General features: G+C 42.6%; 1 protein-coding gene across 1 annotated transcript in view; it reads left to right on the top strand.

Annotated features, from left to right (window-relative positions):
* SYNE2 (spectrin repeat containing nuclear envelope protein 2) overlaps positions 1-22587 on the top strand; it is a 272335-nt gene that overhangs the window by 69786 nt on the left and 179962 nt on the right. The window contains exons 22-34 of the mRNA XM_084632047.1: positions 506-640; positions 797-952; positions 2008-2225; positions 2506-2581; positions 3719-3837; positions 4475-4598; positions 6848-7005; positions 8167-8314; positions 12596-13203; positions 17736-17915; positions 18740-18890; positions 21521-21679; positions 22377-22538. Coding sequence (XP_084488173.1) covers positions 506-640; positions 797-952; positions 2008-2225; positions 2506-2581; positions 3719-3837; positions 4475-4598; positions 6848-7005; positions 8167-8314; positions 12596-13203; positions 17736-17915; positions 18740-18890; positions 21521-21679; positions 22377-22538 — 2394 coding nt within the window. The remainder of the gene's footprint in view (positions 1-505; positions 641-796; positions 953-2007; positions 2226-2505; positions 2582-3718; positions 3838-4474; positions 4599-6847; positions 7006-8166; positions 8315-12595; positions 13204-17735; positions 17916-18739; positions 18891-21520; positions 21680-22376; positions 22539-22587) is intronic.

Genomic DNA, 22587 nt, shown 5'->3' with positions numbered 1-22587 from the left:
GCCCCCGCCCTAATTGCCTGCAGCCCCCACCCTAATTGACTGTTTCCCCTGCAGCCCCTCCCTAGGATGGTTTTAGCCAGGGCGGGCCAGGCGTCCCATCACAGAGACACAGTCCCCTGCCATGCTTCCTGTCATATATAGGAGGTGTGCCCCATTGTCTGGGCATAGGGAGGGAGGATAGCCGCTGATCTACTTTGTCCGCTCCCCGTTGGTACAAAATGTTCCCGCGATAGGTGTTGTGGGAGCTGTACCTGCAGTTTCCCAAGCGTAGGGGCTGCAGTTGTCCTTGGCCCTTTTTCAGGCACAGAAAGTGCAGGAGTGCAATTGTGCTCTGGCCTGCCTGTGCATCCACCGCAAGGGCCTGGGACAATCTGGCCTTTTGCCATTGCAGCACAGTAATAAGTACCTTGTCATTCATTATTGTATAGTTTTGATATGATAATGATACTGTTTTATGATATACATAAGTGAAGATCAGTTCTGGTTTTGTTTTGCTTTTTTGCAGGAAGCTTTTAGCATTTTGGACACAGGAATTCTTGAAAAGTTTTTGAAAACAGCTGAACAATTGAAAAATATTTCACCAGCTCATGAAAAGTTGGCAGTGGAGGAAAGATGCAAAGATGTTCGTGAAAGATGGGAGGTGAGAAAATATACATAAGAAAAAGCAACTCATTCTCTTATCAGACCTGGTCTCTTGAAAAACAAATTTTTGTTACAGAATAGAGGTTTTTATTTGCTTTGTAGCCCGTTGTCACCCCATGACCATCACACTGAGAGTGCTTTCTGTACGTTGCAGGTAGTTCATCGTGAAATCATATCATGTATTCAGTTCATAATGGAAATTGAAATAGGGAAATTCAATGCAACTTTTTCAAAACTCAGTAAGCAAATAAATAAAGAGAAGAAACTCCTTAGCATCGGTAAAACCAAGGGACTTATAAAAGAACACGAGGTACTGTATAAAAATGCTGTCCTCAACTTCTCTGCTTGGTGACTGTATTGTATATCCTTCTGCATTTTATCATTTAATTTTCTTTCTAACTTCAGACTGTTCCACTATTGCAGGAAGCAGGCTTTCAAAGAGTCACCTCCTTGCCAGTAGGGTGCTAAATTTTTTCAGTTTATACCTTACTTTATAATCATCTCTTACAGGTGGTATCAGGGTTCCCTCCCCAATCTGAACTCTGGGGTACAGATGTGGGGACCTGCATGAAAGACTCTCTAAGCTTATTTCTACCAGCTTAGGTTAAAAACTTCCCCAAGGCACAAATCTTTCCTTGTCCTTGGATGGGTACTGCTGCCACCACCAAGTGAATTAGACAAAGATTCAGGAAAAGGACCACTTCGAGTTCCTGTTTCCCTAAAATATCCCCCCACCACTTCTTTCCCCATTGGTCCTTCTGGTCAGGTGCCAAGTAGGTTAAGTGAATCTATTAACCCCTTACAGGTAAAAGGATTCTGTACCTCTTGCCAAGAGGGATTTTATATTACTGCATACATAAAGGTTGTTACCCTTCCCTTTATATTTATGACAGGCGGTTTTATTTTTAATCCTTAATTACTCAAAATGTAATAATTAAAAAAAACAAACTTGACGTGCACTGTAGCTCCCATTCAATGTAGTAGTTGCATGGCTAAGGTCCTATGCATAGAGCTGACTCTGCCCACAATGGTTGTACGGAAGCCCCAGTTTAACTCCTTGTTTGTGTTTCACACAACCTAGTCTCATGACTTTAAGTGGTGTTTTACTAGTTGATAGGCCTGTGCTAGTCCTCCGCCCAGGGGTAAATTTCACACATTGTGTAAGAAACTTTGGTTTACATTTTACATTTTTACTCATGTCTTTCTCAGTCATCTCTTCTTTAATTTTCTTTTCACCTTTGTTTTCAAAGTGGTTTGAGAGCCTCAGTTGAAAGTGCATTTACGTGACAAAAGAACGCTAAATATAACAATGTATGAAAATAACCACATTGTTATAATTTATCATGTGTTTGTTTCTTCATTTAGGCTTTTTTTTCTCCTGAAGGCAACCTCGGGGAACTAAACAACTGCCTACAAGTTCTTAAAGCAATGTGTGAAAGACTGGCTGCAGAAGAAACTCACCTGGAAACAAAGACACTAATTGCAGAGTGTGAACAAAAGCAAGAAGAACTTCAAAAATGTGCAGCAGATGCTTATGTAACTCTGCTGTCCCATGTTGGAAGTGGTCAGGCATCTAAACAAGGGTGAGTATTTTGTGGCACAATGTATCATAGCTTCATAAAACTAAGACATCTAGATCATCCTCCTGCTGTTGGAGAATTGTAACCAGGAGTATATTTTCTCGTGTAATTGTTCTTTTAAAATATTTTAACGAACTAGTCTATGTCCTGTTAGATTAATCTTTGGAGGAGTTGCAGTGTTTTTTTTTGTCTTGTGATATATACTTCATGATTGCAATGTTTTTTCTTTGTATTCACTAGTTGTTGCTGTTGTTGTTAAGCTGAAATTTCTTTTAAATCTTAGGGGCTCTATACTTGCTCCTGAGAATGGAGAAAAGGAAGCATCTTCCCAATCAGTTGATATACTTTCAACTCAGGAGGTATGGAATTCAGATCATAGACTCATCGGGTTAGAAGGGACCGCAAGGGTCATCTGGTCTGACCCCCTGCCAAGACACAGGATTTGTTGTGTTTAACCCATCCAAGACAGATGGCTAAAGACATGCCATTATCAAACACTGGTTTATCTAGAGTGGATCATGGGCAAATGGAGAGCAGTTATTATGTCTGTCTATATCACAGTGGAACTCAAGCACTCCAGTCAAAGCTCAGACCCCATTTTGCTCACAATGTACGAATTCTTATTGAAAAGACAGTCTGTGCCCCAGAGAACTTACAGTCTGTTTCCTCTCTCTGAGTGCAAAGGGCAAGCTCAAGGGCCACTTAAGTCCTCAAAATAGGACTCAAGTCCTTGTATTGCCCTTCTTGATAGGGCTGAATTTCAGCCTCTAGCACTGGAGGAAACAGACCTAGAATATTACAGTCAGTAGCCAAAAGATGTGAACAAGTAGGAGGGGATATAGAGATGGAAAATGCTGGAGGGGTTCACTTCTAAGGAAATATTAAAATAAAAGAATATGTATAGCTTTGTTAAATAATTGCTAAGGTAGAGGGTTACAACTATTTACTGGTAGTGGAATGCCGTAGAGGAAGAGGTCTTGTTTAGAGTGTGGTCCAAGAGGATGATAATTCATATGACCCAAGATGTACATAGGCGGCACAGTATTCATCAGCAAGACATCCAGAAACATGCTGGTGACCTGCACAAAGAGTTCAGCTTGAGTCTCCATTGTGTTAGCACCAATGGCTGAGGATATAGAGGAAACATCTGTTAAGGTAGCTGAGGTTGCTGTATGCACCACTGTGATGAGGAAGCTCTCTCACGCTGTGCTGCAAATACTGTCCATTGTATAGTGATGGAATCTGCTGCTTTGGTGATGGCTCAAATGTCATGTGCATAGTCCATGGAAAGAGGTGTATTTTATAATTTTACTTAAGATTCACTTAAACTAGATTATTATGTTCATAAATTGAGTTTCTTCTCTCAGAAACTGGGTGTGTTTCGCATGAAGAAGTGATTTTCTTTTTGCAGTGTATGTATGTCTTCTGATCTTTGTAGAATGCATAAATATAAGGTAATGTAGTTATCAACGTAATTGATTTTTACATTTGATTAGGCATCAGGACCAGTTTCAGATGTAATTTTGGAATCAGACATGAAACAGCAGAACGGTGAAAGCTGTACAAAGAAGTTTGAGAAAGACACTGATTTGCCCTTAGAGGCTTTATTAGAGAGGTAATTTTTAAATGGCAAAATATGCACATTTAGAGATAATACAATACTAAAAAGTTACAAGTAAATTGGAAATTTCATATATCTGGACTATTTTTGCTATTCTGAATTCTGTTCTCTACTTATTCTTCTAAATTTTGTTTTATCTATTTATCTTACTAAACAGTCACTCACAGTAGTATCTAAATGTAAATTAGATCTCTGTAACAAGGAAACTAGTGGATTTAGTGATTTTTCTGCTTTTCTGTCTTCCTTGGTTAGAGGAAGCTTTGCTTTTGGGTGTGTGTATGTGCCTGAATATGATGAAGCCAAACATTCTGGGCCAAATTTCCAGAAATTTGTTATTTTTTACACAAAAAAACCCATATTTGAGCCTGAAATTAGACATTTGCACACACAAATAAGGTACCTAAGTGAGCAATTACTCCATTTTAAACACAAATGCTTATTCATGTAAAATTTGGAATTTAGGTAAAAAAACCAATTACATGAGCAAATTGCTGAACTTACTTTAATTGCCATTACTTCAATGGCAATTAAAGTAATTATTCAGCAAGTCACAACCCCAATTATTTTTCCTTTCCTGTCTTCCGTTAAAGTAAAGTTGATACTGTCTAAGAACTATTGCATCTTTTCCTAGCTTTGATACACAGAGGAGTAATGTCGAACTTCATTTACAAAGAATCAGAGATGAAGTAGAGTCTCCTTTTACTGATGAAATAAAAGACACCTTATGCCTTCAAAATAAGCTGCTAGATCTACAGGTAAATATCGATCATTTTGAAGAATATGTTGCTTGTCTACAATTTGTATGATATGTTAGCAAGAGAGGTTAAATTACTCTCTTTTGAGGCCCTTTCTTTCAAGTACTGAGCATACTGTTGAGGGGTAATGCCCGTCCCAACTGCCATTGGCTTCAGTGAGAGTTGAGGACATTCAGCAGACATAGGAAGGCTCAGCTCTTTGCGAGATTGAGGCCTTACATGGCAGTGGAGTTGTGCCGGTGTAGCTGAGAGGAGAGTTTGGACCATTGTGTGCAAAATTACTCCAGCACTATTGTAGTTTGAGAGGATCTGAAATGTTTGTAAACAATTATTACTTTGTTATGCTCTATATTTACTACACACAAAAAACTATGTTAAAAGAACAGTGAAGTTGCAAAGTCAACTGCTCCTCCATATTATACTTCTGGGGGAATTCTGCGCCAAAACATTAAAAATTCTGTGCACAATATTTTAAAATTATGCAAAATTCTGCATATTTTATTTTTCAAAATAACATAATATAATCACACCAGCTTCAGTTATTTTTGGTCATTTATTTCAAAATACCTGTCAGCAAGTATGTCTGTAACAATACAGACAACAAAAAAGATTCAGGAAAAGTTTTTTGACAAATAGATTCCTTACTAGGCATATTAATACAGAATTCTGAGTAATAATTTGTTTAAACTACAATACAGAACCGTATTTCCCTGACTTGGGGGAGTCAGGGGTAATGAAGGAGCTGAGGGAGAGGGAAGTAAATTTCTGGGAAGGAGCCTGGTTGTGAACTTGGAGGGTTGTTGGGTATGGGTGGGAAAAGTATGGAACAGGTTTTTGCGGGGGGCAGGGAGGGATTCTTAGGGAGCTTCCCCCATGCAGACCCTGGCTGACCCCTAGCCTCTCCCATTCAGTCAGGCACATCTGTCCCTGTCCCCATGTGTCCTGCACCCCCCTGTCCACATGTGTCCCTCCACCCCCACTCAGACATCCACTCCCCTCCATCATGTGGTCCTGTACCCCGTCCCCTAGTCCCCATGTGTCTCTGTGCCCCCACTCAGCCAGGTCCTCTCCCTATGTGTCCCTCTACCCCCGCCCCCTTTCCCCATGTATATCTGTGCTCTCACTCAGCCACCCCCTGTCCCTATATAGCTCTGCACTCCCTCCCGCATCACCATGTGGCCTTGCACCTCCCTCCCTCCTTTGGCCCTGTGCCTCCACTCCCATTCAGCCCCTGCCCCAGTCTGTTCTCATCTACTAGTTCTTATGAGCCCCTGTCTGACCCCCCCACAACACTCCATAGCCTGTCTCCCCATAGGCCCTGTCTCCTGACCTGGCCTGACAGGCGCTGCAAAGAAGGCAGGTTCTTTCTTTTCCCTGGCTGGCTGGGTGCTGTTGCTCTGTGCTAGCACCACATCACCCTCTGGTGGGCAAAAGGCAGAACTGCAGCAGCATTTGAACAGAAGCTTTTTTCTGCGCAAAAAATTAAAAGTATGCGTGGCTCATTAATTATGTGCGCACGCAGTAGTGCAGAATTCCTCCAGAAGTAATATTACTCTTCCTCTGTGATGCCTGGGCCCTAAAATCGGGCCACTAAGAGCACAGGAGAGTTTCCTCGCTCTCAGTTCCACTTGGCGCCACACTTGCCCCTGGCAACCAGGAGGAACAATTCCGGGAAAAATCCTGTTCAGCCCCTGCACCCTGGGCTGGAGCATTTTCAGTCACTCTCTGAGCATAGCACATGCACAGTCCAGTCACATGTAGGAGCTGTGAGGTGTGAAGCATACTCACTGCAGACACAATCTTCAGAGAATTTAGGTGCTGAACTCTAACAAGTTTCTACTGAGTATGTGCAAACCAAGCTAGTTCAAAGGATTATAAATTGGCCAACTTTGGGTGAATTTTCAAAGAGAAGGTAAAAGGCACATTTGACCCTCCTGTAAAATTTCAAATCCTTGTTACAAAGCATGGAGGCACTGGAGCTTCTGAGTGAAATGGGTGTAAGAATTTTTGTAAACATGGGTAAAACTATGTAATTTTTTCTCTAATCTTGTTCTGAAAAATGGCTGAAACTTAAAAAAAACCAAACAAACAACAAAAAAGCCTGAGGCACCTGACATGGAAAATTCACGATATGTGGTGCTTCCAGCTCTGTCTATAATAATGCATCTAAAGGTAATTTTCAAAATTGACCAGTTTTTTTCCACAATACGATGTCTTTGAATGAATTAAATGTATGTATCTTCTTTTAGGTCATAGAGAGTGAAGCTAATTCTTGTTGGACACAGTTTGAAATTATTGCATCTAAATTAGAAAATCTTATGGATGACACAGAGAAGCCTGTTATCTCTGAAACACAAAACAGACTTAACAGAGAGTGGAGTGAACTTCAGATTATTCTAAATGCCAGGTATAAAATATCATTGTACTTTGTGTTACTTGAGAAATAGTATATCATCATACAATTAAAGAATGTATTGTATAGTATATATTTTGCATTGTAAGGCATAGTTAGGATTATATGTTCGAACCCTGGCATTTTCCAATTTAAACGTACAAACTTAACATGATCTTAATATATTGTTATGGAGTATTATATGCTATATATTAGCGGTTCTCAAACTGTTGGTCGGGACCCCAAAGAGGGTCACAGCCTCATTTTAATGGGGTCGCTAGGGCCAGCATTAGACTTGCTGGGACCCAGGGCTGAAGCTGAAGCCTGAGCTCCACCTCCACCTTGGGCAATGGGGCTTGGACTGCAGCCCCCTCTCCCTCCACCTGGAGTGACAGGGCTTGATCTGTGGCCCCCTTTCCCCTCACCCAGGGCAGGAGGCCTTGGGCTCTGACCTCCCCTCCCAGGGGTCATGTAGTAACTTTATTGTCAGAAGTGGGGTCGTGGTGCAATGAAGTTTGAGAAACCCTGCTATATATGCTACATATAATATACCATAGACAATTAGAGATACTTACACTAAGAACCATAATAAACAAATCTCTGTCTTATAAGAACATAAGAACTGACATACTTGTCAGACCAAAGCTCCATCTAGCCCAGTATCCTCTCTTTCGACAGTGGCCAATGCCAGGTGCCCCAGAGGGAATGAACAGAGCAGGTAATCACCAAGTGATCCATCCCATCACCCATTCCCAGGTTTTGGCAAACAGAGGCTGTCCATCCTGGCTAATAACCATTGATGGACATATCCTCCATGAACTTACCTAGTTGTGTTTTGAACCCTGTTATAGATTTGACCTTCACTACATCCTCTGGCAAGGAGTTCCACAGGTTGACTATGTGTTGTGTGAAAAAATACTTCTACTTTATAAGATCACTTTATAGTATCCCCAAGTTTTCTAGTACGTTTTTTTTCAACCTTTGAATTAAAATCTTTGGAATTGGGGCTGTTCCTATTTAAATCTATGGTAAAACTTCTGTTGACATGAGTGAATTGCTCCCAAAGTCTATTAGCTAATTTTTGGTTTACAGTAAAATTGTGCTTTTGCCCTGAAATATGTGCAGGATCTTTTCTTGCCAGCTTCTCCTGTTCATGTTTATTTACCTTTCTTTTAGAATGAAGCCTTTAAAGATTGCTTTGGAAGTTGTTTCACCGATAGAAAATGAATTCATTCTTCTATGTGACTCAGACAAGCAATGCCACAAAAAGGACATTCAGCAATTTACTCTGACAAATATTGATCTCATTTATGGAGAACTGAAGGTAAGGAAAAACACAGAGCCCACATCTCAGTTTTCAAATGTGAGTACAAGGTGAAACTTCGCAAAAAATAGGCATTTGTACATGCAAGAGCTGGATAACTGCATGGGACTTCTCACTCAGGGATTTGGGAATCGCTTCCAGTAGTCTGAGTGTTTTTTGACCCTTCTGACCTTTAACAGCATGCTGCCCTCTTCTCTCTTAATAACATTACAATACACCAGTCGTACCCAAGTGTACACCAATGGTACCCATACAAAATGGAGTCACAAATAGTCCTTGCTCATAACTCTCTTTTTCTCCTCCAAAATGGCATTGGTCCCAATCTAGCTGTTTAGTGTCAGGTTTTCTGAGTTGAGGAAGCGCCTGCTGCTGCAAGCATGATCAGTAGCCTTTTCTGTGGGTCTTACCATCTGAAACCAGCTCCCCAAAGATTCTTAGAGTCAACCTACTAGGTGGTGTAATTCAGATTGCAGAATATTTCAGTAGACTATTATTACAACCCTGAGAACTTCCCCCTGCTGAACACACACCAGGCTGCAGTATCTTGGGGGAGGGATAGCTCAGTGGTTTGAGCATTGGCCTGCTAAACCCAGGGTTGTGAGTTCAATCCTTGAGAGGGCCATTTAGGGATTTGTGGCATAAATTGGGGATTGGTCCTGCTTTGAGCAGGGGGTTGGACTAGATGACCTCCTGAGGTCCCTTCCAATCCTGATATTCTATGATTCTATGATCATGGTTCCCACATGGCCTCTGCTTCCTAAGGCTAAGCAGAGTTTAGATACTGTCTCTCTGGCACTGGACTTCTGGGCACACACTCTGGGTGCAGACCCTATGTCTGACCCCCTTCTTGGCAGTGGAGACCATACAGTCCAATTGCCTAGGGTCTGAAACTTACTCCAGTTGTCTCAAGCTCTCGCGGTAGCTGCTGCATGCCCCCAGAGGTCTACCAAAGCTGTGGACCCTCTGTTTTACTGTTTTATTCTTGAGGAAGTGCATGATACTGTAACCAAGTAACAGACTCTGCAGTGGGATTTCTCAGCACACCCACATTTTACTTTTAGAGAAACTATAAGACTCTCCGTATAAGGTTGCCAACTTCGTAATGTATAAAAACCGGACACTCCAGCAGGAGTGCCAGAACTGTCCCTGCCTCGCTCCTTTCCTCTGAAGACCTGCTCCTGTCCCGCCCTTGTCTCCCCAGACCCCACCCCTGCCCTGCCTCTTCCCCTGAGGTCCCATCCCCGTTCACTCCTCTTTCCCCTTCCCCCTGTCGATCGCTGCTCTTTCCCTCTCCCCCCTCTCCCTGTGTGGGTTGGGAGGGACTCACCCGCAGAGGTTGCAGTGCAACTGGGAGCCAATCACAAGTAAAGCTTTTTTTTTCTTGAGCTGATTGGCTGGGCCCGGGGCCTGGCCACACTGCCCGACTGGAAATTAAAAAAAAAAAGCAGCAGCCCCTCCCGGAGAAGCCCAAAACCAAACAACAAGCTACTTAAAAGACCCAGAAAAACGCAAAAAACGCAAGCAGCAAGTGACTTGAAGAAATCATAAGCCAACTCTGCTTAAAACAAGCTGAAATTGTCTTGTTTTAAGCGGACTGGGACACAGGGTTTTGATCAGTCCTGTCAGGATCCCAAGATCCTCCTGTTCTCCTCCTCCTGACCAGTTTGCCTTCTTGTTCTGGTCCATGAGAGAAAGCTACCAAGAGAAAACATTTGTCCTGTTATATCTTTCCAGTCCCCTCTATCATGTGACCCTGATCATCCTCAAAGCCCCCCTCTAAAGTCCCGTATCAGGTGATCAGTTGCTTGATTTATTGCCCACCTGAAGTCCAAACTGGAAAAACTGGTTATGTGCAGCTTGGCCACCCTATTTAACATACCTGTTGCATTACCAGGGCAAAGTCATTCAGTGTTAATGACTTTTTTGATTGTCCTGTAGCAGCTTCCGGACAGGATATGTGATACATAATGGGGTCTCTGTCAGCAAATGGCTGATTCAATACACACTGAGGCATAGTGAGTTTATAAATCAATTAGAAATCATGGGTTTTACATAGACAGATTTTCCCGAACTGTCACAAATATAGAGTGTTTGTGACACTTCTCAGGAGTACTGGGTTGTGAGGCACCTCATCACCATCCACCATGAGTGTGAGGAACTCTTGTCTATGCCTGCTGTGGATCAGCTTCTTGAAACTACCAGCCTCTGGCAACACAAGCACTGCCTGCCAGGCATCTGCTGGCCATACTCTCTCTCTCCAGGTTAGCAATAGGCACACACCATCCACTGAGTCCTCCCAGCGTCCCCGTGGAATGCCCAACCCCTCTTCCAAACACAGAGATTCGCTACTCCCAAAGAAACAGTACACACCAGCTTGCACAATTCAACTCAGGATCACCACTCCTCTTAACACACGGCACACACACACATATGTATTAGGGAGAGAAAAAAACGAGGATAAGTTTATTACCAAAGAACAAAGATTCAAATGATAGAGAATGAGAATATTGGAACTGGATGCATGAGAAGCAAAATCATAACACGCTTTCTAGAGCAGTGGTTCTCAAACTTTTTTTTTCGCAGACCAGTTGAAAATTGCTGAGGGTCTCGGAGGACCACTTAATGATCTTTCCAAATATTGTTTGCGCCGTTAGCTAACTATTGTAAAGCGTTTTGGATAAAAGCGCTATATAAAAAAAACTTAATAACAATGATTGTTTTGGTTTGCAAATAAAAGCACGCAACTCATATTTTAATATCAGTAGTCTTACCTTTCTAATGCGATGGGTGTGCCCTCTCTCCCCTGCCATGGCAGCCCCCGAGCTGGGGCTGGGAAGGAGGGGGGTCTCTCCCTCTCTTCCCCACCATGGCAGCCCCCATCTGGGGCTGGGAATCTCTCCCCCACCACAGAGCTGAGGCTGGAAAGGAGGGCCGTCTCTCCCCGGCAGCCGCAGCCCTGGAGTTGGGGAAAGTGACCTCTTTCTCTGGCTGCCGCAGCCCTGGACATCCCCAATTCCCCCCATCCCCTCTTCTCACCCCACTCTCCCCTCCCATCCACCCCTCTAATCCCCCCAAGGCCACCACCTCACCTTACGTGTGCATCTTCTCCAGGGTCCAGGCACCTAATTAGTGGAGCCACACCTGCACGGCTCCACTAATTAGGTGGGTGGCCCTTTATTCTCTTGTGTGCCGCCGCCCAGGCGCGCACCTTAAAGGGAATTATCTGTGGACCACCTGAATGGAGCTCACGGACCACTGGTGGTCCATAGGCCACAGTTTGAGAACCTCTGTTCTAGAGCCTACACTTTACTAACAAGGCATTCCCCAATCTCCTGCAAGATAGCTTACCCCAAGTCCTCTTCCCAGCGTTTTACACTAGGTTGACTGAAATCCCTTCTTGTAAGATCAAGCCCACTGGTGGCTTGTCCTTACAAACTGACGGTTCCAAGGGGAACCAACTGAGGGAACCAAGGGGGAGTTCATCTGCACCCCAGATATAGTTTCAAATGTTCATAATCTTACTCCTAAACAGGATTATCCCTGCTGCTTTTGTTTTTGCTGCAACCTCTGCTGCCTATTGATTAGTATTTTGCTCAGACTGTGAATGGGCATTCATTGGAAACCATACAATACTTAATTTGCACATGACCAGTGAGCGCGAGATAAGCATCTCTTCCCCCCACCTTCCAGGAGTATGTAGATTACCGGTTGGTGACCTGGCTTAATTCACAGACCTATAGAACATAATTTTTAGTATATGTGCACAACTGCTCACATATTTTCCATACAAACACCTTGGAATGATTATGATGACCAGTGTAAAAAGAAAAGGAGTACATGTGGCACCTTAGATACTAACCAATTTATTTGAGCATGAGCTTTCGTGAGCTACAGCTCACTTCATCGGATGCATACTGTGGATACAGGCTTTCATTAGACACCTTACATGACATTCTATGGTGGAGAAGTATGTAGATATCGGACCCAGGGGATTCCTGTAACCCTGTGCCATCTGCCAGTTGGCATCAAGAGATCCTTGGGTCACAGTGTTATTTCTGAAGAAGCAAGAGGTCTTATGTATATGTTTGTTCTCTGTTAAGATTTAGGGTATATTTAATGAAAAGACCAAACAGCAAAACCCTAAAGAAATTCTTCTTCATGCTGTTAATGTTGTCAGATTTATTTTGGGTCAGTCTCATTTTTTTACAGCCATATGCTTAGAATATGAGATACAATTTCTCTTTCACTTTGCTAACCCTGCTGTGGTTCTCTCAATTTCAGAAGGTCCAGAGCTGTATAGTAAATCAGATTGAATTATGCAGACAACTGGAAAACCTAGACTGCTCAACAGGAGATGAATTTAACCTAATAGATTTGCAAGCAGCATGCGAGATTATGCTTAAATATAAAAGGCAGTTTGAAGAAATGAATCATAAAATGCAGGTCAGCGAAACGGTCCTCAAGGAACTGGAAGCTTTTTTGGCCTCATTGAGAAGAGTTAAGCTTTCTATTGAGCATGCAACAGACTCTTCAGTTTCTGACAAACCTGAGGTGCAAGGAAACACATCAAAAGAAGCTGTGCAGGAAGAAGTTTCTCTCATGAAAGAAAAGGCTAAATGTTTGGATGAGCGCTTGCAGATGGTTGATATCTACTTGGAAGATGCTGAATGTGGGGGAAAGACTTGCTGTGAAAAACTAATTGCGGCTTTATCTGAAAAGGCAAACAAGGCTTTTGTCCATCTAAGTAAGCAGGAGCTCATCCAAGAAAATGAGTTACAGGAGATTTTTTCCACAAGAAATAATGAACTCTTAAAAAATATTCACGATCTACATGATAAGATTAATAAAATAGGCTTGAAGGACCCAACAATTCCTGCTGTTCAACAAAGGTGAGTGTGTTTATTGTAGCTTTTTTAGATCCTCACTTAATAATTTCAGTAAGTTCTGTTGGTCTCGTGTCTGTCTCCAATCCAGCAAAGCACATAAACGTGTGTAACTTTTAGCATCAGCATAGTCCCATTGAAGTCAACTGATTGTCATGTTGGATCAGAGACTGCATTGTTTGAAAAGCCTTCTCCGTGATATTGTTTCTTTAACCCCATGCTACTACCCTTTGTATGCTTGAGGGAGTTGGGAGGGTTGAGTCATTAGTTACAGTGACCACCTGTGGTGGCAGTGAGGTTGCCATTTACAAATGCTGCCAAGTAGCGTTATACAAAATATTGCTCAATGGTGATACATACATTGTAGAAACTTTGTGTGTCAAAAGTCAGTGCATATCACACACGGCAAACTGAGAATTTTTTCTAAAATGATCTGCATATCCTCCTGTTAATTTACGGCATTTATATATTTGAGGTGGGTCTCTGCTCCCCTTCAGGAAAATTCATTTACCATTTATCAGACAGGGATTTGATACATTTTGATCAATACTAATTTATATCCATTGCTTTATTCATGAAATCCATACATTGTCACACTTTTCATTGAATAGAGCACATGAACTGAGATTTTAAATTGGCCAGAGTGACACTTAGTAGTTGAAGGCACTGTAATTAGCTACATTAATATAGAACCTATTGGCCTGTGAAATTTTGGATTAGATCCTCAGATGGTGTAAGTTGTTACAGCTCCACTGAAGAACTGTGCCAGATTACACCAGCTAGGGATCTGGCCCTTCTACAATTAAAGTTAAGACCAGCTTTCTGTTTAAATGTAACAGCCGTGTTAGTCTGTATTCGCAAAAAGAAAAGGAGTACTTGTGGCACCTTAGAGACTAACCAATTTATTTGAGCATAAGCTTTCGTGAGCTACAGCTGAAGTGAGCTGTAGCTCACGAAAGCTTATGCTCAAATAAATTGGTTAGTCTCTAAGGTGCCACAAGTACTCCTTTTCTTTTTTCTGTTTAAAGCTTGACTTTTCTAAGTGTTCTGAAATCTACAGGCTAACTTGGATTGCCTTGAAATTTGGAGTGCCTCAGGGGTCACCGGTGCTACGCATAAGCAGACTGGGTCTATGTCTACACTACAGCCTATGTTGGGAAAACTTAAGTCTCTCAGGGGTGTGAATATTCCACCGCACTGAGTGACATATGTTACACCGACATAAGTTATGCCACTTGCAGAGGTGGGTTTTTTTATGCCGTTGGGAGGGCTCTCTTCCATCGGCATAGAGTGTCTTCACCAGACGTGCTGCAGTGGTGCAGTTATATCAGTACAACTGTGCTACTGCAGCTCTGAACATGTAGACCTAAGCAATTGCTTAGGACCCCGAATGGGTCAAAGGGCTCCCCTATTAATTATTAGTATGTGTTGGGGGGAGGGCAAAATATTCCTGCTTAGGGTCTCCATTGGATTAGCACCAGTACTTCACGGGGCACTGCTAGTGACCCAAATTTGGGGCCATTTCACCAAGGGGGTCCTGAGATACAGCTCCCAGAAAAAACATCTTTTTTTAAAGTTGAGAGGTTCTTGCAAAGCTATTTTGGGTCACAGATAGAGATCAAACAAGGGCTCTGATCATTGCTCAAGGATTTCCAGTGCTCAAGGGTCACCCCAACAGAGGGCATGCCACCCACCCGCCTTTTGGGGGAAATCAAATTAAAAGGTTATTTCAAAAAAGATTTTGCTTCTCCAGTTTGGCTTGTCATAAGCATCCTGCATCAATTTTTATGTCAAATTGATGATATTGAGCATGCGGGGACAGAGGAATTACCAGGATTGTTAGCCTGCAAAGTTTCACACTAGCTGCAGACCTCAAGGGCATGAGCAGTAGTCCTGACTCACCTAGCTAGCATCAGTTGGAGTCCCACCTTGGTTGGGAGGCTATTGCTGAAATCTGTCACTGCTGGAGGGTGGGGGAATGTAATCAAAGTAACTTTTTTTTTTAAATTTAGATATGCAAATGATTGCTGACGGAGAGGGGCATTTTAGGGGTGGAAGAGTGGGGAAAATAGGGGCAATAGCGGGTTGGAGCTGCATCAAGTGGATAGGGATAAATGAGGATGGGTGGTATGGAAGGTGAGAGGGATTGTGGGGCTCAGGTGAAGGGAAGGGGAGCAATACTGGGAAGAGGACATGGGTTGAGTGGCAGAGGACCTGGGGGACAACAGTGCAGGCATGCCGGTCAGCCCGAGATTCTCCCCTGCTGTGTGTACATCAGAATCTGTGTGTGTGTGTGTGTGTGTGTGTGTGTGTGTGTGTGTGGAGTCTGAGCCCCTCTCCTTACTCCCCCAGGTGAGCTGGAATCTGGGGGTCCCTGTCTGAGCCCCACTCTCTGTCCCCCTGTGAGTGGGCCAGTATCTGGGACCCCTGCCTATCTGTGATGCTCTGGCCACCATCCCTGCTTTCCTCATATTAAAGCTTGCTTTTCCAGAGGTGTCTGAGCTCCTCTCCTGCCCCACCTGTGGGAGCTGGGGTTTCCTGCCCCCAGGGATGTCTGAACCCTCTCCCCCCATGTGTGTGCCAGGATCTGGGGGCCCAGTGGCCCTCGGGGGGATCTAAGCCCCTCTCCCTGCTCCCCACATGTGAGCTGGGGTCTGGGATTCTCTGCCCTCCAGTGATGTCTGAGCCCCACTCTCTTCCCCCATGTGTGTGCTAGAATCTGAGGCCCCCTGCCCATCTATGGAGGTCTGACCCTCACCCCCTCACTCCACCCATGTGATCCAGGTGCTGGGATGGGGATTTGCTTTTCTGGGGGTTCTGCGCCCCTCTCCCAACCCATCCTATGTGATCTGTGAGTCTCGGCCCTCACTGGTGGTGTCTGAACCCCACTTCATGCCCCCCATGTGTGTGCCAGGATCTGGGGGCTCCTGCCCATTTATTGGAGTCTGACGTCCCCTTCTTTGCCTCCCTTCATGTGAGCCAGGTTCTGGAGGGGTCTTGCCTTTCTGGGGTGGGGGTGAGCTCCACTCCCTAACCCCTTCATGTATTCTGGGGGTGTGGAGAAGGAGAGAGACACACCAGTCTTCTCTCACATGCTTAAAGTTACTGTAACAACCATGTAATAAAACTGTTCAAGTTTTGGGACATAGCCCATGGGTGAGATTTCTCTTACCAGCCCTGTTAGTAACTACATATGGCTAACATCTCAAAGCATGACCATTATCTCCATTCCACTATAACAAAATGTACAGGAGTGGGAGGAGCACTGAAGAATCACATATCAATTATGTGTCCTCATGGAGAGACAGGACTATTCCTAGCTTTGCCACTGGCCCGTTGAGTGACTTGGGTAGGTCACTTCACTCTCTGTGTCTTGGTTTCCTGTCTGTAAAATGAGGGTAATGATGAAAAGTTTGTTGAGATCTCCTGAGGGAAAGCACTATATAAAAGCTAGGTCTTTTGGTTATTTCCTACCCACAGTAGCAAACATCAATTGGACACGTAGGTGAGACTTACAACTATCTAAATGATCACTAGCTCCTACCAACAAACATTTATCTTTCTCTTTAAAAAAGTAGGAAATTAAATGGCAAAAAACTGTTTTAATGCAGAGTTAAGGTTGCCTGGTGATAGCTCATGCCCTTCAGAACGTGGAGTTCAGCATAACTCAAACGTCTGAAAACCAGAAACTGCAGAGTTAAGGTAAACAACCACACAACCTTAACTCTACCCTCTCTGAGCCATGCCCCACAACACACCACACTCACATTCTGCCTTTTCACTGTAATGGACAGAGAGTACTTGTACTTGCCCTAGGTTCAAACACTGAGCCTACACTCACCCTCAACAGACTTGCAAACTTTAACAATCACTTCATACCCTTTTGCAAACCCTCCACACTTGCACACAGAATATACCTAAACCTATACTTTTCCTTATGCATGGTTAAATCCACAGGCTGCTTTGATATTCCACCTCACTACTGACATTACCCACAGCAAGAAGCCCCAGTGCCTTGCTACTGAGACAACCTACATGATTCTGTATTGAAATGATGTAGACTGGCACATCAAGGTACACATGCACCTTTTTCCTTTGATAACAAATATGGGGGGACTCAGACTTGGTTCTCATATCAAATCACAGCTTCTCCAACATACTTCAACTTATTCTTCCACCCTCCAATCCAGCTACAGCTAACACAGGGAATGCAGCTGGAGTGCATGCAGATAATTCCCAGTGGCTATTGCCAGCTCCAGTGGGGCAGAGTTAAGGTTGCATAGGCATTTATCTTAACTCTGTATTTCCTCCTTTTCACAAGTTTGAGTTAATGCAGAACTTGACATTCTGAAAGGGCAGGAGCTATCACCGGGCAACCTTAACTCTGCATTAATAAGGTTCTTTCCCATTTAATGTTAGGTTAGTCAATGTATGCTGTTCATAATAAACTTTCAAAGAAACCTCACACTTACATTTTGGAAAAAACATCTATGATCTGTTTTAATATAGGGCTGTATTTTATTTCTTTTCTAATAAAGGATAAAATCATTAACTGAATTGGAACAGGAATTGGGTTGCTATGCTATTGAAATGAAATCCATACGAGAAATTGCTAACAAGTTTCTACAGACTGAAGAGACAAAAGGAGAAGAAGCAGATGAACAGTGCACAGTTACAGAAAGGTTGTGGGAGGATACAAAACTGTCACTTGCTGAATGGTAAGGGGAAAGAATGAAAATTTTAAGCAGGTCATATGAGTAGTAACATCTCTCAAAATGAAATGGAAAAAGGCCTTAAACAGAGGTACTTGAAAGTAAATAATATACTTAGAAAAAAAAGAAAACATTGCTGTCATAGGACTAGAACTAGGCAAATATTCACATTTAAAAAACATGATATTATTGCAATCCTGTTACCCTATCGTATATCAAGCTAAGTGTGGAACATGGTGAGTACTTGGATGAGGGAACTCTTAAGAAACACCTAGCTCCTGATGGAAGTGATGGTGAGTCCAGAGATGATGCTTCCCTCTAAGTCTATACTGAACTAATGCTCCAGTATGAGGAAAGGGGCATTGTGCCACAGAAGGTCTGAACATTTAGATGAGATACCAGACTGAGATCCTAAACAGTAAGGATGGTATTTTCAAAGCTGCCTACAGGATTTAGATGCCACATCCAAATCACGTAGGCAGCTTTGAAAATACCACCCTAAAGGTCCCGTGTCCATTACTGTAAATTAATTCCAATGACCTGCTCAAATTTCAGTTTGCGTAAATACATTTTGTGTACTGAGTTCCTCCTGCAATTTCAGTTGGAGGTGAATATTTTTAATTTCTTGCCCTAAACTGTGGTGAAATTTTGCTGTATGTGGTTGAATAGCTGTTGGGTTTCATCCCACTGGTGGGTGAAATGATCTTCAGAGTGAAAGGTGCAATATAAATGTAAGTTATAAATATTATGTCACTTTTACCTGTGGAAGAGAGGAGAGGTTGAAGCTGTTCCTTTATACATGTATAGTAAATAATTCTGCTTTTTAATAGCCAGGAGCAGTGTGTGAGGGTGTTGGAGCTCCTGAAGCAGTATCAAAGCTGCAAAAATAGTCTGACAAGCATGATCCAGAAACAAGAGAGTGTCCTCTCACAGCAGACTTCTTACATGGGGAAAGATAATCTACAGAGGTTGATAGCAAAGGTGAGTTCTGTAGAGACTGTAGCTGGAAAGTTAAATCCATACCCGATCCTCCCAAAATTTGAGGGAGTTCAGATCTGGGCGGCTGTTCATCCCATTATAGATGTAGGCTCGAGCTGCAAAGTTGAGACTTGGCTCTGGTTTCAGCTCCAAGCTATTACAGAGTATATGGGTGTTCAGAACCAGGTTTTTGCGTTAGGCCCATCTCTAATGTTATACAGTAAACTAAACTCACTTTAAAAGTGTGAGGCTTTTTTAAAAATAAAAATATGTAATAAAGAGAGAGGGTGAAATACTGACCATATTGAAGACAATAACAAAACTCCCAGTGACGTCAACGGTATTTCAGCCATGGTGTTTTAAAATATCCTCCCTACTTTCCACCATTTTTATATATTAAAGACTTTTATTGCACATTTTCTAAATACACAAGCAACGCAAGTTTAGTTATTTACTAAGAGGACATTTTAAATAGCTGAGATATGTAAAGACACAACCTTTTTAGCACAGTAGACAACCTACAATGAACATAATATTAAATGTGATAATTTTGGGCTTCTTGCTTCAGAGAAGCTTGTGGTGTGACTCTGTACTCTAACAGAAGATCAAAATTATAGTCCTTCCATATCACTCAGCTAATCACTTTCCTTCCTTGCTCAGAGGAATACCTGGAACACCTTGGTTGAGATTTTGGGCTGTCCCTCTAAGGCAGTATTTCCTAAACTTGGGACGCTGCTTGTCCAGGGAAAGACCCTGGCTGGCCAGGCCGGTTTGTTTACCTGCCGCATCCACAGGTTTGGCCGATCGCGGCTCCCACTGGCTGCGGTTCGCTGCTGCAGGCCAATGAGGGCTGCGGGAAGTGGAGTGGGCCGAGGGACATACCGGCCACCGCTTCCCGCAGCCTCCATTGTTCCCTGAACAAGCGGCGTCCCAAGTTTGGGAAACACTGCTCTAAGGATTCTAAGGGCAGCAGGGGTTCAGGCACTCCATCCTCTATACCCCTTCGGGATTAGTCCTTTTTCTCCTCTCAAAGCAAGCTTTTACAGCCCTCTCTGAGGTCTGTAATCTTTCAGCCCTCTGGCTTGCTACTGCATAGCAGCCCCACACTGGGATTTGCATGGTGCCCAGTCTCTACCAGACCATCCATCAGGCCTAGGTGGCAAGCCTTCTGTCTAGTTTTCTGTAGGTCACATGCTTGTTCATAATCATGTGCCTTGTGACTACAACTTCCAGCTTTAAAGGGCCCAAGCCTGTAACAGGGGCACCAGGACATGGGTATGCACTCAAGTCCGGTGTGCTGCTACAGTTACTCTCCCATCAAATAGTAGGACAGAAGGTCTGTTCTCATTCTGGACTGCAAGACCTTCCCCCCCAACCTCTTTCTCAGTGCCTGGCTGTGTCTATAATATGTCTACACTGCAATGTAAACCCAGGGTTAGTAGAACTCGAGTTATTGGACCTTGAGTTTGTTAACCTAGGGCTTGAGTGTCTATACTCACTGTAACCTCAGGTTAGGAATTGTTGAACCCTGAGGCTCTCATTTGTATACAGCATTATGTGGGCTCAAGTCCAAACACCCATATTGCAGACTTCCTAGCACCCGCCCAGATTTGGCCACTCTAGCTCTTTGTTTGTGGTGCAGTGTGGGAAAACTGGAATGTACCCCAGATTAGACTGTCCAGAGGACAAAGAAAATTAGCCTATGGGATTCTTTTGGCAGACTCCCGGAGCACGAGTCCAGTGGGGCTGCACCTACACAGCAGAGCAATAGGGCTTGAACTCTGGGACCTAGCTTGACTCAGGCTTGGAACCTCCAACCCATGGGGTCCTGGGTCCAAGCCTTGGGTTAGTGCAATTTGTGTGTAAATGGAAGGGGGGTTAGGTTTGAGCTTGAGTTCAAACCATGGGCTTACATTGCAGTGTAGACATACCCCAAGAGAACATTGTCTGGAGAAAAGATAGATCCATTAATGTCAAATTGCCAAACGCTAGAGGTCAGTATTTCATTTCCTTCATTTTTAAATATTGTTTATAAATATGCATTGATATTATATTCGAACACCAAGAAACTGTTTTAGGATTAAATAAAAAGTTAAATGAATGGCAGTATGCTGTTTAAACCAATGGGAATTTCTATTTTTAGGAACAAGCAGTGATAAAATTAAGAATCAGAATCACAAATAATCTCTCTCAGAGCTTGGTGTGAATCAGATTATTGTTACACAGCTATTGTTTCATTCTGCATCAGAAACAGTATATGGATGTAATTCAGCTTTGATATCTGTGGATATTAATTTGTTTGAGGCAAATTGTTTGGGTTTCATAAGCCAGAAACTTATTTGTAAACCAGTATTCATATTCCTCATTTAGCAATGTACAGTCTGTATCATGATGTAGTTAGAGTGACAGGTGGAATGTTCAGATCAGTAGTACAGATACTAGGATATAATGACAAAGGATGGATTCTTATTCTCACTGTATTATATAAAATGGATTATTTGGGTCGTGCTGCTGTGTTTCTAAATTGAAAAGAACAGCATGACAACAACAAAAGAATGATTTGATGGATAAACAAGGGTATTGACCAAATGCAGGACTCATGCTTTCAAATATACATTCTTTCTTTTTCACAGATTGAAGCAGTTAAAGAAGAATTTGACAATCGCTCTGAAGATGTAGACAAAATAAATCAGATCTGCAAAAACCTCCACTTCCAGCTCAATAAAATGAGAAGCTTCGAGGAGCCCCCCTTTCAGAATGAGGCTGACATTATTGTGGACAGATGGCTGGATGTATGTAAAAAGTAAATTATCAGAGTGGTCTTATCTGATAAGCATTATATTAATTGATTCTGACTTCTGCATAATATATAGACTAAATTAAATGTAGAATGTCAAAGACTCTTAAGAGATAAAGTCGAGTGTCTATCAAAGCAAAGCTTAGACTATGTCTTCAACCTCAGTGTTTGTGATATATAAGCCTATATATGTCATGGGCACACTCCAACAATGGGCAATTCTGGGGCATACAAAAAGGCAATATTTGCTTTCACTGGTTGGATTTTTAAACTTTTATGGCAACTTATGGTGGTTTAGACTTTGGAAACAGTATGGAAAATGACGGTGCCTGTGCAATTGGTAAGAAATTGAAGTGTTCAAAAGTGTCAGTTTAAGTAGTGCATTGATGCTGAGATAAAATGGTATTTACTGAGAGTAGATAAAATGTGATTAGCAAGTCATGCTGCTCAACCTGTTTTTAAACTGGAGACAAGCCATTGTGTTTGATATGGTATTGCTGAAAGCCATATTTAGTAAGAGATTGAAATATCTTCTCTGTGACCAGTGCACAGTGAAGACACATGAGATTTTTTTTCACCTACTGCCCTTGTTTGTGTGGTTCCATCTCATCTAGTCTTTATCATATTGCCTTTCTGCTAAGAATGTTACTTTGTTTTCTAAAATTTGTTTTTTATTATAAATTTTGTGGTAGATCAATGAAAAAACTGAAAACTATTGTGATAATTTGGGAAGAGCTCTGGCTTTGTGGGACAAACTTCTTAATTTATTCAGCAAGACTGACACATGGGCAAATACACAACTTAGGAGCATAGAAGAACATCAGCTGACTGAAGAGGAGGTGACACAATTGAAGGTAAACTGACTGAGATAATATTAGTCAATTAAATACAACAAACTCATTC

This window comes from Lepidochelys olivacea (assembly GCF_965140295.1).
Source record: "Lepidochelys olivacea isolate rLepOli2 genome assembly, chromosome: 6".
Lineage (NCBI taxonomy): Eukaryota > Metazoa > Chordata > Testudines > Cheloniidae > Lepidochelys > Lepidochelys olivacea.
The sequence above is the reverse complement of the archived record's forward strand: the minus strand, read 5'-3'. Positions and strand labels throughout refer to the sequence as shown.